Source organism: Durio zibethinus, chromosome 9 (genome assembly GCF_047325235.1).
Source record: "Durio zibethinus cultivar Kanyao isolate XHJ-2024 chromosome 9, ASM4732523v1, whole genome shotgun sequence".
Classification (NCBI taxonomy): domain Eukaryota; kingdom Viridiplantae; phylum Streptophyta; class Magnoliopsida; order Malvales; family Malvaceae; genus Durio; species Durio zibethinus.
In genome coordinates, this window is record NC_143170.1 from 3,900,647 (window position 1) to 3,914,201 (window position 13,555).

At 33.8% G+C, this 13,555-nt stretch overlaps 2 protein-coding genes and 1 pseudogene across 6 annotated transcripts; 1 reads left to right on the plus strand and 2 right to left on the minus strand.

The window, feature by feature from the left end:
• Positions 1–18: 18 nt before the first annotated feature.
• Positions 19–2,774, minus strand: LOC111307441 (abscisic acid receptor PYL8-like). Of its 2 annotated transcripts, none has more exons than XM_022905483.2 (3): positions 2,413–2,774; positions 1,391–1,606; positions 19–587 (listed from the first exon to the last, which is right to left on the minus strand). In XM_022905483.2, the coding sequence occupies exons 1-3, from the start codon at positions 2,557–2,559 to the stop codon at positions 369–371; spliced, it is 582 nt and encodes a 193-aa protein (XP_022761218.2). In that variant the 5' UTR covers positions 2,560–2,774; the 3' UTR covers positions 19–368. The 2 variants fall into 2 exon arrangements, with proteins under 2 accessions (XP_022761218.2, XP_022761198.2); XM_022905463.2 differs by having other exon boundaries at positions 1,391–1,621; positions 2,413–2,770.
• A 114-nt stretch (positions 2,775–2,888) lies between these two features.
• On the plus strand, positions 2,889–7,659 carry LOC111307322 (uncharacterized). 4 transcript variants are annotated; one of them, XR_016345047.1, is made up of 15 exons: positions 2,889–3,243; positions 3,348–3,398; positions 3,505–3,680; positions 3,840–3,917; positions 4,033–4,144; positions 4,349–4,433; positions 4,533–4,584; positions 4,668–4,729; positions 4,812–4,927; positions 5,014–5,135; positions 5,840–5,946; positions 6,124–6,181; positions 6,586–6,659; positions 6,903–6,951; positions 7,328–7,659. XR_016345047.1 is itself a non-coding variant. In XM_022905339.2 (15 exons), exons 1-15 carry the CDS (start codon positions 3,084–3,086, stop codon positions 7,468–7,470), a joined length of 1,407 nt encoding a protein of 468 aa, XP_022761074.2. In that variant the 5' UTR covers positions 2,889–3,083; the 3' UTR covers positions 7,471–7,659. The 4 variants fall into 4 exon arrangements, 2 of the variants coding, with proteins under 2 accessions (XP_022761074.2, XP_089621664.1); XM_022905339.2 differs by having other exon boundaries at positions 5,840–5,908; XM_089765538.1 differs by having other exon boundaries at positions 3,066–3,243; positions 3,353–3,398; positions 5,840–5,908.
• Positions 7,660–8,225: 566 nt separating this feature from the next.
• LOC111307422 (ethylene-responsive transcription factor ERF061 pseudogene) lies at positions 8,226–9,725 on the minus strand (annotated as a pseudogene).
• Between the last annotated feature and the right edge of the window lie 3,830 nt (positions 9,726–13,555).

The following is a 13,555-nucleotide window of genomic DNA, read 5'->3' on the forward strand; positions in this document are numbered from 1 at the left end:
GCTTTTCTAACAGGAACATGCAAAACCTAAGATATTAACATAAAATTTTTATAGTGCGCAGTTATTTACAACCAAATACCAATACAACACCCCATTATTCAACATAGAAAAACCACAAAGAATTTTTTTATGTTTCTCCATCTAGGAAATCTGTAGGCCGATGATCAACTTAATTGTCAGCTACTATCAACACAAGATACCTAAAGATCTAGTTATAGTAAAATGAAGAAGAACATAAAGTATAAGAAAAAGGAAGTCGATTCTGCCTGTAGGAAGCCCAAACCGTCCACTCAGTTTCTAATAACAAGAGTAACTCACTTATCACCCAGAACAAGAACCTTGATGCAGTTAACAGGGACCCAGATTATTCACATTCTTTCAATCGGCTCAGTCCTATCCTGAACAGCCAAACGCTCTGAAACATCAGCCAATGACTTGAGGTTGCACTTGATCAGTGCCTCAACAAAGTAGCATGTTTCATCCTTGGTGTTCCCATCTGGTACATCCACCACAAATGACTCAATCACCAACGTTCCTGGTCTGCCATCAATGACCTCGGGATGGACTGTAACAATGGAAGAGTAGTTCTGCAAATTTGCAAAGCAAAAGGACAATTTTGCAATTTCAGCCAATTAGATCGCCACGAAAGTACAGGACATATTATAAAAATCAAAATTCAACCCCCAAATGAGAGGTCAATCCAGAATGGGTACAATAGCATTTACATAAATTTAAATATAAAAAGAAATGGAGGCAGGATAATGCATCTCAGAACTGAAAACTAACACATCTTCAAAAACATGATAAACAACATTGCTTGCCCATGTGTATTAACTAAAAATATTCTATTATAACAGATCACTTACAATCATACAAACCACAAAGTCATAGCCATTTGCAACATGATGGGTTCCAGGTCAAATGTCTAGTAGCACAAGAAAACATGAATAATTTGGATAGAGGAAAAGGCCACATAAGGCATATAAATTGCTCCATACAGAGTGCAATCATAAAGATATGCTCCATCTCAAACACGAAAAAATCTTCTAAAAAACTTAATAGATTCGACAATTTAAACAATGATTTTGACAATTCATACTCAAATCCAAATGACCGGTAACAAAAGTTGGCATATTCAGTCCTCCACTTGCAAGTTTCAAGCGATCATATTCAAAACCTTATTACATTTTCAGGCAATTTATGCATTACATGATCTGAAAGAAAAATATCCTTTAATAAGAGACAAAAAAACAATTACTTTGAGATGAATTCTTATGTTTTAGTCAGGATTACATGTACAAAAACTTAAAACTTATTGGAACTCGACGGGCATGCATTTATAGTTACATGATTGGTGTGTAACTAATTCAATCAAGTAGAAAATTCATACCTTCAACCTGTGATCTCCACCAACAATCGTCATGCTCAAAATATGTTCATCGTCATCTAGATACTCTAACCTTTCAGTGCTAGTGGTGGCTGGCAAACCTGACCTAACATTGACTTCTCTAACGCTTCCAATCTGAAGGTCACCCTGCACGACACACCTGCTAACAAATGGTTTGTACTTCTGAGGTTGATCGAATCTCCTCACCAAAGACCAAACCTGATTGATCAAAAACTAACAATCACTCATTAAGGCAGAAAACACTGCCAAGTTAGCCTTCAGTCAAACAAACTAAAACCTGAAACACTTCAAAGTAATTTTATTTGTAACTACACAACTTTTAGATTGGGTATGTGAAATCAGATTAATCTCATTCGATGAGAGGTATTTCGGTATTTGAAGTTGGGACATAAGTACCCGTGGCTAACCTTTCCTCACTGCAGCAACATGCAAGTTTAAAGAAAATGTTAAGGTCCATTTCTATCAAACAAAGCAAATACCAAGCAATCACCCAAGACAACAAAAACTTTGGCAGGAAATTTTTACTAATCAATCATCAATCAAAAGTTGTCGATGTATTATATTGCACCCTCTTAATATTAAACGCTACAAATTACTGAAGGTCGTCACTGGATGCTCTAACATTGATTACCAATAACTTCAATTGATTCACAGAATGTTTAACATCAGATAACATTTCAAACGAGCCAATAATCTAGCTTAAAATTTCAGTGATAACTTCACAATTCTAATCAATCGCCACTTTAATTTCGATCTCCTCATATATTCACTTCACATGCAACGAAAAGTAACAAAAGAAAGGGACTTTTTCTAAAAATAGAAAGTAACCGGAAAATCAAGCTAAACTACATAAAATAGGCGTCTAAAAGGAAAAAAAAAAAAACTAAAATAAACAAAAAGCCTCCCAGATATGAACGGATCTAACACCAAATAGGAACCCAATCGATTCTATTAAAACAAAAGTAAATCTTTTTGAAATTTTAAAACAAAAAGAAAAAAATTACGAGATGAACAGGAGCTTTGATGTGTTTAACGAGCGATGAGCTGCACCGATTTTCCTTGACGTCATGTTTGTGGTGCCTCTTGATGAACTCTTCTTCCATCTTAATAATCCCGTTCCCGTTCACGGTGGTATAATCATTGGTCACCATCGAGGTAACCCTAGCAGAAACCCTAGACCGGGTAAGAAGTGGGAAAACCGGTCAAAAAGCCGATGGAGGTATTAGCGGATCCAGGTGCAGTTATCGGGGAGTCCTAGATAGGTCCAAAACAAAACGCCATCGGCCAGGTCCTATAGCGAAAGGTCCAGACTACTTTCTCATCTCATCGCCTGGAATTTATAAATTATTAATTAAAAAGAAATTAAAGAATAAAGAAATAAAGAAATTTGGGTATTATTGTTTTATTCGTACTTTCCATTGGTAATTAGCGACAGGAATTTTGGTTGCCCAGGCTGAATTTTTATAGCTCATAGGATTTTGGACGAACGTAGCGAAAGTCAAAACGGCTCCGTTCACAAAACAAGGCTTCTGCTTGGGCTGAATTATGTTTAATGGGCCAATGTCATCAGGCCCCACATTTTCCCTCCAAATGATCTACCCGTTTGCCCTGACCCCTTTTCTTTCCCGCCATCCTCGTCTCTTTCCATCCCCTCTCTCCGATTTTAAGCTATTAAATGGAAAAAAGGATTTCCATTGATAGAGAGAAAGATTTTGAAGCAGAGATGACGAAAGAGGAAGCTGAGAACGGAAGAGATGACATGTTGATTGAGGGACCTGAGCAAGCAAACACCGTTCCCGATGGATTCAACGCTACCTATCTCAGAATCTACTATGGTAAGAGTTTTCATTTTTTCATATAAAGTTTTTTTTTTTTAAGAAACTTATCGTTTGAATCATGGATTTTTTGTTATTGAAATTGGAAACTAATTTTGTGTCAGGAAAGTTATTTCCTCATGCCGATATCTTTAAGTGGATGTCTTACGGAAATGGTAATCCAAATCAATTCTTCCTTATCGTGTGTATGCACGCGCACTTGTTTCTATGCGTTCATGTTGTTCTATGTGTCCATGTTTATGGTAATTGCTCTATCTGCAGATGGCAAGCATCCTGCTTGTGACAAGTCCTACTTCGGAAGAAGGGAATTTTCTTTCACGCTAGAAAATGACATTTATATTCGATTCCAGTCTTTCAACAGTGTTTCTGAACTTGAAAATTCCATCAAAGAAAAGTGTCCATTCAAGATAGATATTGGGCCTGTCTACAGTGTTGATGCAAGATTTCGTGCAATTTTCTTCTTATTATGCAGTCTTTGAATCAACTTTTGATGAGATATGAGTTGAAACTGATGATATTTCTTCTTGAGTTTTCTGTTGAAGTATAAATGTTACCTGTTTTATTAGTTGTTATTGATGTATTTTTTTGCAATGCAGCCTGCTAAGAGGCATGCCTATGCACAAAGTGGCGACAATGTTTTCACTCCAGTTGAAAGGGAACTGGTTTTTGATATTGTAAGCAACTGGGCTAATAGAAAATTGAGCATCTTAGTCTACTTTTCATACTGGGTACAAGTCTGTAATGGCTATGTTGTTTGACTTGTTGGAGTTGCGTTTTTTCTCGCACCAGGATATAACAGATTATGACGATGTTAGATATTGCTGCACAGGAGCTGATGTTTGCTTGGAATGCTGGCCTCTAATGACAGTTGCAATTAAAGTGATTGATACAGCTCTCAGAGGTAAAATACTCTACATTAGTTTGTTAATCACGCATTGAGTTCTTAGCTGGCCTAGATCCCCGACTATTGTAATAGGAAATTTGAGTCCTTAGCTGTCCTACTTAACATTGTTTGCATTACAATGTAGGCACATATTTTTTCTTGAGTGCGACATGTATAATGTCTTCTTCTTATTACATCATCAATTAACTTCTAGTATTGTAGATGACTTTGGCTTTAATCACATTCTCTGGGTATATAGTGGTCGACGTGGTGTGCACTGCTGGGTTTGTGATGGAAAAGCTAGAAGGTAATACAGTAAATAGTTGAAGTCGTCACATAATTTCTGGTATTTCCTTTACTGTATTATTACATGAAGATCTGAATTTTACTGTTATCACTTCTGCAGGTTGACTAATGAACAGAGGGCATCTATTGCTGATTATTTCCGTCTATACAAGGTGTTTAACTAGTGCTCTGAAATACAACTGGGTTATGCTTAATTTTTTAATACCAAGAAAACATTGACTTGTACTTTGTGCAGGGCAATGAAAATAGTAACAAAAAGATATCTTTACCAGGTCCTGTTCTACACCCTTTCCTGGCGTAAGTGTTACTGTATATCGTCTTTTAGTTACTTATCCTGGACCTACTTTCTCCTTCACTAAGACATATTCTGACTTTCCAGGAGATCCTATACTGAAGTTCTGAAGGGATTTTTTGAGGCAAAACTGCTTTCAAAGCAAAATTTACTCGCATCTGAGGAGAGATATGAGAAGATCCTAGAAATGATTACTGATGCATGTAAAATTTATTCTCTTCGATGGATACTGGATAGCTCTGTCATTTACCTTAGCAGTTGCTCATGTATGTACATGCTATCTTTGCAGCTGTTGCTTCTGAGCTTCGGGGGAGGTGGCAGGAGAATAAGCGACTTTCCATGTCAAAAGAAGACATTAATAATGCTAGATGGGAGCAAGTCAAACATATCCTACAATCAGGAAAACAAAAGGTATGAATTGGTATGCTCAAAATCCTTAGGGATTAAATACATTATGGGCAGTGGAAACCTTTGTTTGGAATGTTTGGGATGAACAATGGCATAGGCCACTCTGTTTGAATAGGTGCCAGAGATATTGAACAGTTAATGCACTTTGTCAGTCATAATTTGAATTTGTTTTTAGATACTCTATGGTGATACTAAAATATAATCTTAGAATAAGTTTGCGATGTGTAAAAGATGTGTTACTGTCATAAATCGATTAGGGCCTAAAAACAGATCATAGAATTTTGGGACTTAGATGGATATTAAAGCTCCATAAACAGATAATGGAGTGAGAGCTCCATGAAATGTTAAAGCCTTTATAATAAAGGGTGTGAGTCCACTACTCTGGCCTGACTTGCAATCAGTTTTACATGTGTCACAGGTTGGATTCTCCCTCCCTCAACATTTTCATTTTCTTCTCCACAATCAAAGTGCATTTCTGAGAAAAATCAGCAATAAATAATGAGTTGGATCAAGTTATTAGTCCTTGCTCTCAAAATTCAAGTACAGTTTGATTGTTTTCTTGGACAACTTCTACCTCATTAGACACACATTTATCAAATATATGTTTTGACCCAGATGTGCTCTGTTTTACCTGGAGAATTTTTCTCATGTACATTGTACTGTATTATTCATTCTTTTAATTACTTTGCATGATTCACCTTTTCCAGTCACAAGGACTACGCAGATGTGTTGAAGAGATCGTCTTTTCCTTCACATATCCTAGGCTTGATATGGAGGTCTACAACACTTTTGCTTGTTTTGGTTTTCCTTTAAGGTTCATTTTTTCCTTTCACTTACAGCAAATATGGTAATGATTTTAGACGTACATCCACCTCCAGTTCATACACCAGTGTATATAAATTACTTTTATAAAAGCAAGAATCAAGAATCTCTGATATGTAAATATATCTATGCGTAACCCTTCACACGCTACTACTTGTTTGTATATCAGGTTTCGAAGCACATGAACCATTTATTGAAGGCACCATTCTGCGTACATCCAAAAACAGGTTAGTTTTGGAATGTCTGTTTGGATATCAGTTGTTATGAATGTGAAGATTGACCAGAAATCATTGGTGTGGTGCCTAAAAGTGTGTTGTTAATTTTGTTTTAAGAACTAAGACATTTAAACCTAAAGGCTAAAGCACTAACGGTGGCAGCTTCCAAAACCAATAGTGTTATCAATAGTTGTGTTTATGTTATGAAACCTTGAATATGTGCTGTTATTGAATTTCTTTCCTTAACATAATTGCTATTTGGGTCTTGACATACATACATCTAACACCTCATGATAGGTACTATCCTCATCTTCATGTCCTCCAAAAATGTAGGAGGGGAAGAAACTTCATTTTATCGCCCCCTCAAATGAATTTTAGTAGTCTCAAGTGTTTTTAACATTTTACTTGTCCTCTAGGTCGTGTTTGTGTTCCGATTGACCCAAATAATTGTGATGAATTTGATCCAACTACAGTTCCCACCCTATCTCAGGTATGTATGCTAGCAATTTTCAGTTTTCTTATTTTTCTATGAGATTTTTCTTGTCAAGATTTTCAATTCCAATTTTAATAGTTTTTGAGGACTTTAAGCAAGAATAAGAATTACATTGTATTTCAACTTTGTAAATTATGAATTCTAGCTAGGTAGTTCTTCTTGATGCACTGCATTGCATGAGCTGTTGCCCCTTTGTAGAAGGGTCTGCCTATAATTCTTGTGATTTTGTTTATCCTGCAGCTTTTGGAAGAACTAAACAAGGGAGGACTAAGACAAGATGCTGAGAGTGGTAAATTTATTTTATGCAAAGTTTTTTGTTCTTCTGATTATTAGGTACAGTGTCCGAGAATTTTAGTTCGTCAGTTGCAAATACTAGAAGATTGTTACTGAGTTTCTCGGGAAATTGAACTTGTATAAACATGTTCTAATTTTCTGTTATCCCTTTGACATACAAGGATACATCTTTCATTCAGGGTTGATCTTGTCAGGGATTAAAATATTTGATAGTCAAATAAAGTCACCTAATTACGTGATTGGTCAATTTTGTATTACGATGTGCTGCTGTAGTGTCATCTTTCTTGCACGACTTGGCCTATTAAAGCTATTATGCTACCTGCAATTGGTATTTCTGTATTTCTGATACTATTGTCTTCGGTTGATGGCAGAATGGGATAGAACCTCACTTGGAGAGTCCGTCACATTTTTCAGATCATCGTTTTTACTGCCTCTGCTAAAATCTTGCAAGGAGGAGATAGAAAGTTCTCACAATGCAAAGCTGCAGCAGTCCAAGAATGCTCTCAGCTGGTAGTGTTTTCTAAACGATATCATGGAAAGATCTGGTCTATCTTTTGATTGCGATGTACAATAGACATTGTTGATGAGTAATATTTTCTGATGGCCTTGTCCTTGATATGAAGTTATATTCTTGGTACTATCCCCGGCTAGGACTGCAACTTAACTACGATCGTAAATATAAATTATTCCAATTATTTTATCTTGTCCGGAGAGTATACGAATTTATATTTGGTTGTTTGTATGCTTTAGTGTTGGCTTCCGATTTCTCTGATATTCTAAAACATGATCCATTAAAATATTTAATCATTGTCAGAAGTCATATTTGATTGAAAGTGCTTCTAAACCGACCAGAATTTATTCATTTATCAGAGTCCCTGAAAATCGAACTGCAGAAGTGGTTTGATAAACGTCATACATCGTCCTGCCAATTGAAATCTTGACAGGTTTAATAAAGCCATGCTAATCCGTACACAGTCGTCTTTCGATATTTTATTTATACATGTAGAATTGTTGATAGAAGCGGACGAGGACCACAACATTTTTTCCCATGGCTTTCTCACCATTGAAGAAGAGCATGGCAGATAAGCTGCGAGAGTAAGGAGTGATCTGAAGTCCTATAACTTGTGTTATTTATAGCACTGCAATCTGGAAAGAACATGTATTGTTTTTGTTTTTTCTTTCTCCTCTATGATTTGGACCGAACCAAATGGAGGGTTTTACTTAATCAAATTCACCTGCTTGATTTAAAGCTGAAAATATCTCAAAAAATACCAATAAAAACCTAAACCAGACAACATTAAAAAACAGGACACCTTTTGCTAAGAAGTAGAACCTCAAAAGAAACTACCATTTGCATTTTTAACTAAAAAGAGAGGAAAGATCTCTCTCTCGTCTTTTCTTTTTTTTTTAGAAAGCCATCTGCTGGAAATTTTCATTTTGTGAAAAATGAACGAGAATTGTTATCCTAATTAGCTAGAATTTTCCATAACAATTCAGCATCAAAAGATGGCATTCTTGGAAGCGAACAGTCCTCAAATGGTGGTTCCTCTGCCATCATCATTGGATAATCATTCGAAACAGAGGACGGTGAGTTTTCACATCTCCAAAACCCATCTTCAGACACGGTTGGTGACAGCAATTCATTGCTTAAATTGTCACTAAAAACCGCAGGCGATAACGATGAAGACGATGAACATGATTCTGTTACTTCCACTTCTTTTTCAGCTTCAGGAGAAGCAGCAGGACGATCAGAGTTGCCCTTCTTGGCATTCTTTTTAGCTCTCTCTCTTTTTACCTTTTGACAAACGGCTTGAATCTTAGCATCCACCGTGTTCTTCACAGCATTCAACCTAGCACAATCTACAAACCCCAACTTACTTGGATCCTTCAGATTTGGGAAATTCAACCTTGCATACTGCCCTCTAAGCTTAAAAGCAGCACGATCATAGGCATAAGCTGCAGCTTCAGCTGTTTCGTAAGTGCCTAACCAGACTCGCATTCTGTTTTGTGGGAGTCTGATTTCCGCTACCCATTTGCCCCACTGTCTCTCCCTCACGCCCCTGTATAGCTTCTTCTTTTGAGGACTCAAGGTCAAGTAGTTTCTCGTCGACGAAGGATTTTGGCAGTTTTGAAGCTGATTCGTCAGCGAGTTTCGTGAAAATGAAGCGTTTCCTTTGTTTTCTTGGCAGAATTTTTGAAGAAGATCTCTCTGGCGGAGATAGACTGAAGAGCCTAATGGCTCATAAACAGAGTTGGTGGTGATGGCCGTTGATGGGGGGCAACGAGAGAAGATTGCATCTAAGGTAATTGAGCCTCCTGATAATATGAGCTGTGATATCGAAGACCCAATATCGGCACCGTTGTTGAATCCAAAAAGATGATTGATTTCTTGCATTTCTTTCTAGATTCGTTGTATTCTAACTCAAAACAGAGGAAGGAAACAGGGCGCTAAAAACTGTCCCTTTTCCTTGTAAAACAAAATAAAAAGGTAAATGACAGTGAAATTATGATTAAAAAAAAAAGACAGAGAGAGAAACCTGAAAAACTAAAAGAGGAAAGGTTCCAAGAAAGGTATGATGTGATTCTTGGTTTAGAACAGAGATAAAGGAAATTACTATTTCAACAATGAAGAAATGTTGGGTTCAATTTTAAAAATGGGAGGCAAAGCAAATGAGAAACCCAGATTTTTGGAGAGGAAAAGATCAAAAGAACAAAGTTTTTTGTGGCGGTTGGGTTTGAAAGTAAGAGACTTGAATTACTATTATGCTAAGGCCAGAGTCTGGCTCCAGCTTGGTATATTTATAGCTGCACAGTAAAGCAAAAGCTTGCCTGATTTCTCACGGAATTTTTCAAGCTTGGAAGTTTGAATCACAGTCCAAGCTACTGGGACTGCTCTGTAACCACAGCCATACATTCTATTCGTACCATTTTTTTCTTTCTTTTGGCAAAGTTTTGATTAAAAAAAAGGTTTCGATTAGTACATTTTTTATATAAAAATATCGTAATTTAAAATAAAAAATAAAATAAAGAATGATTGCATTTATTTCTTATTTTTTATTTTTTAAAATATTTAATATTTTTTATCAACAAATATTAGTAACGTTTCATTGATATATCATATATATTTTTTTAAAATATATGTATGACAGGAATTATTATTATTTTTAAAAGCTAAAAAAGATTTCAATTTTTATTTTCTTTTGACCAAAATTTGCTTATTTCCTTTAAAAAATTTTATCAAAAATATAAAGGATGATTTTATCTATTTTGATTTTTTTTAATGCATCAAAGGTTTATTGAATTACAATTGCATTTTATAATTAAACTTTTAAAATTTTAATCATATTAGTTTTTTTTTTTAACTTTTGTATTCAATCTCTATCTTTTTCGTTTTCTGCAGAAAAATCCAAACGCCATTAAAGCTGCAGCTCAGAAAGTCCAATGTCCTGAGCAGATTACAGCCTCAAGCTTTTGCTTACAAACCTTTCTTTCGTTCCTTTTTTATCCTGTAGCTTTCGTTCCCATTAATGAATTTCCCTATGGTTTGGCAGGAAAATGTGCATTCCTTTCTTTGCTAAACAGTGACGAAATCCAACCTTTGTTACTAAAGATTACAAGGTCTTTAATTGAGATTTTGCTCCTGTTTAAGTACAAGTTACTTCTTTAAAGAACCAAATTCACGAGTTAAAATTGATTCATAGTATCAACTATCAAATTTTTAGAAGTTTTAACCAACGAAAAATTAATTTAATTGATTAATTCATTAAGCTCCAATGATTAAAAATTTTGAATTTATATATATCTAATTTCTTGTTGATACGATTCAAAATATAAATTTTAATTAAATTACATATCTATGTTCTAATTTAAAAATTTAGATAATTTATACAATAAATTCTTGAATTTTATGCATCAAAATATATATAAGGCTTTTAACATAAAAGTTAGGCATACTTGAGGGGAAGGAAACATCCAGGCAAACGGGTGGCTGAGTTTGTGGAGCATTAACATACATAGTAATAAACATATTTCAAGATGCAAAGGAGTTGAATGTCAAACAGTCTACAGTTCTTCATACTATTTTCTGGCAAACACTGTTTCTCCACCCCACTTCTAGTTCTAACACGTCTTAACCTGTTCCAAAGAACTATATGTTATGGGTAATTCTTTATCACCCCAATAGATCATGCATTTGCACAAATTTGTGGAAGCAAATCTTTTAAATTATTTGTCAAACATTTAATTTAAAATTAATTAATAGTAGGTGAAAAGATTTAATTTGAATATAAAATTATAAAAAATTATTAGATGTGACATAATTTTATTTTAAAATGCTCTCATTATATGTAAGTGAAAATAAAAAAAATTATCATGTGATAAATTTAAAAAAAATAATAAAAAAAAATATTGACTCTGATATTTTGTTAAATATTTAATTTAAAATTAATTTATAATAAGAATTTGGAAACTGAAAACTTATATTAGAATCTTGCAAGCTAATATAAAATATTTGAAACTTATTCTCATTACTAATTAAATTATCATCAATTTTCTAAAAAATGGTATTAAAGTAATTTTAAAATCAAAATTTCTAGGTGTATGTAAAATGTCGGTAAAAGCTGTAGCTAAAGAAAGCTGAATGTAATATAGTGAGAAATGGGAGGGCAAATGATGAAGGAGGCTTGAAAAAGTTGAGTTTTGGCAGTACATAGACTTGGTCGCACTTACACAGCAGGGCGACGCCGACTAAGCCCGTGGTCCAGTCTCCTCAGCCCGACACGTCAAATTCATGGTTTTTTGACCAACACGTATCGTTTTCCCATTCAGTCGTCGGCCCGAAAGAGAGAAATTAAAAAATTTTCCAAAATCTCGTGATTTTACTTCAATAAGGTATCATAGTATGTATTTAGATTTTATATTTTCACTTTAATTTATAAATGATATAATGAAAAAATAATAGTTTAATTTTGTTTTTTAATTTATCAAGTAACGAATAGAAAGAATGTTCATAAGAAAAAATATACTTTCCATCCTATTTTTTTCTTCAAAATTTTCATTTTTTTTTTTATTAATCCATCTTATTTAAACAAAGCCTAACTGTAAAAAAAAAGACTAGATGTATATATGTCCATGATGAAACAATATACTCATTAATAATTTTTGGTGTTACCTTCAGCTTCTAAGGCCAAGTATAGCTTCATCATATTTAAACGATCATGTCAAGAAAGAAAAACGACAGCTGATCAACTATCGATCTCATTATGTTGCATGGAAATGCAAATATCCTAGCCATTTGACAAAAAAAAAACGAAGTAGGAAAGTTTTTATCTTTTTTTACAAGCCATATCAAAACCCTGACATATATACATGGAAAATAGAAAGGTATAGTGGAATCACTTAAGAGTATCCACTTAAGCGTGAAATTTGTTTGATCATCAAATCATTGATGTTGATTTTATGTAAAGTTAAAAAACTACACTCTTTTAATTTTTTGGAAAATGATAAGAAGTGTTTAGTATTTAATTTAAAATTAATTTATAGTAAGTAGAAGAATTCAATTTAAATATAAAATTATAAAAATTTAGATATTTATTAGATGTAAGATAACATCACACGAATAGATCTTCATCTATCATATGTAAGAGAGATGAAAAAACTTATTACGTGACAAATTTTAAAAAGTCAACATAAAAAAATTTTATTCTGATATCATGTTAAGTATTTAACTGTAAATTAATTGACAGTAAATAAATAGACTTAACTTAAATATAATATTATAAAAAACTATATATTTATTAAATATAAGATAATACCACACTAATAATAGGATATGGAGACTTTGACCTTGATATATGTACTTATTTATAATATATTTCATCTTATTTTAATTTTTTTTATTGTCACTTATTTCAAAGTTCTTTTATTTATAATAAAGATCGTAATTTAAAAATAGGATTTGAACATCAAATTTATTGAATATTATTTTTTAAAAATAATTATATAAATCAATTGAATTAAGTTTTAAATTTCGTTATTTCACACGTAAAAAATGTACCATTTCATAATTTCAAAACAACATTGCATTATTAATTGGATGACTCATGATTGGTTTTTTTCTCACATTTTGTAATAGAAAATTTACAGCATTTTGTTGAATATATTTCACCTAGATAAGAGCTATAGCAAGTGAGTTCACACATGAAAGTTTTAAGCTTAAATAGATGAAAATAGCTAGCTTAGATGTGAATCAGCCAATGTGCACAGGAAAGCACATATCGGGCTTTTGCAAAGCGTGGCCACCGCCATTTTGACCGAAGTTGTCTATATTTGCTACATGAAGGAAGAGAGGGTTTGGCTTGTTTCGAAAGATGAGACGTGTGTTTTCCTTCAACTGCGCTAAATTATTGATTGAATAATACAAAAGAGAGAAATTGTTCCAGCAGGAAATGTTGTCATTATCTTTGCTTTATGTATTTGGTCTAGCCTTATCGTAATCTTCCTTTTCTTTGGCATAAGGCATACAATTTTATACCATTATGGTACTGCTTGTGCTTGATACACTGAGAGCCATGAAATATAATAACATGCGGTTTTGTCTC

Bases quoted from the DNA above. Each gene is read 5' to 3' on its own strand.
- LOC111307322 (XM_022905339.2), top strand. From the start codon at position 3,084: ATGGAAAAAAGGATTTCCATTGATAGAGAGAAAGATTTTGAAGCAGAG. The intron at 3,399-3,504 runs GTAATCCAAATC...CTCTATCTGCAG, and splicing joins GTGGATGTCTTACGGAAATG to ATGGCAAGCATCCTGCTTGT. The intron at 5,136-5,839 runs GTATGAATTGGT...CACCTTTTCCAG, and splicing joins TACAATCAGGAAAACAAAAG to TCACAAGGACTACGCAGATG.
- LOC111307441 (XM_022905463.2), bottom strand. From the start codon at position 2,559: ATGGTGACCAATGATTATACCACCGTGAACGGGAACGGGATTATTAAG. The intron at 1,622-2,412 runs GTAATTTTTTTC...AGTGATTGTTAG, and splicing joins TCAAAGCTCCTGTTCATCTC to TTTTTGATCAATCAGGTTTG. The intron at 588-1,390 runs GTATGAATTTTC...GCAAATTTGCAG, and splicing joins GTGGAGATCACAGGTTGAAG to AACTACTCTTCCATTGTTAC.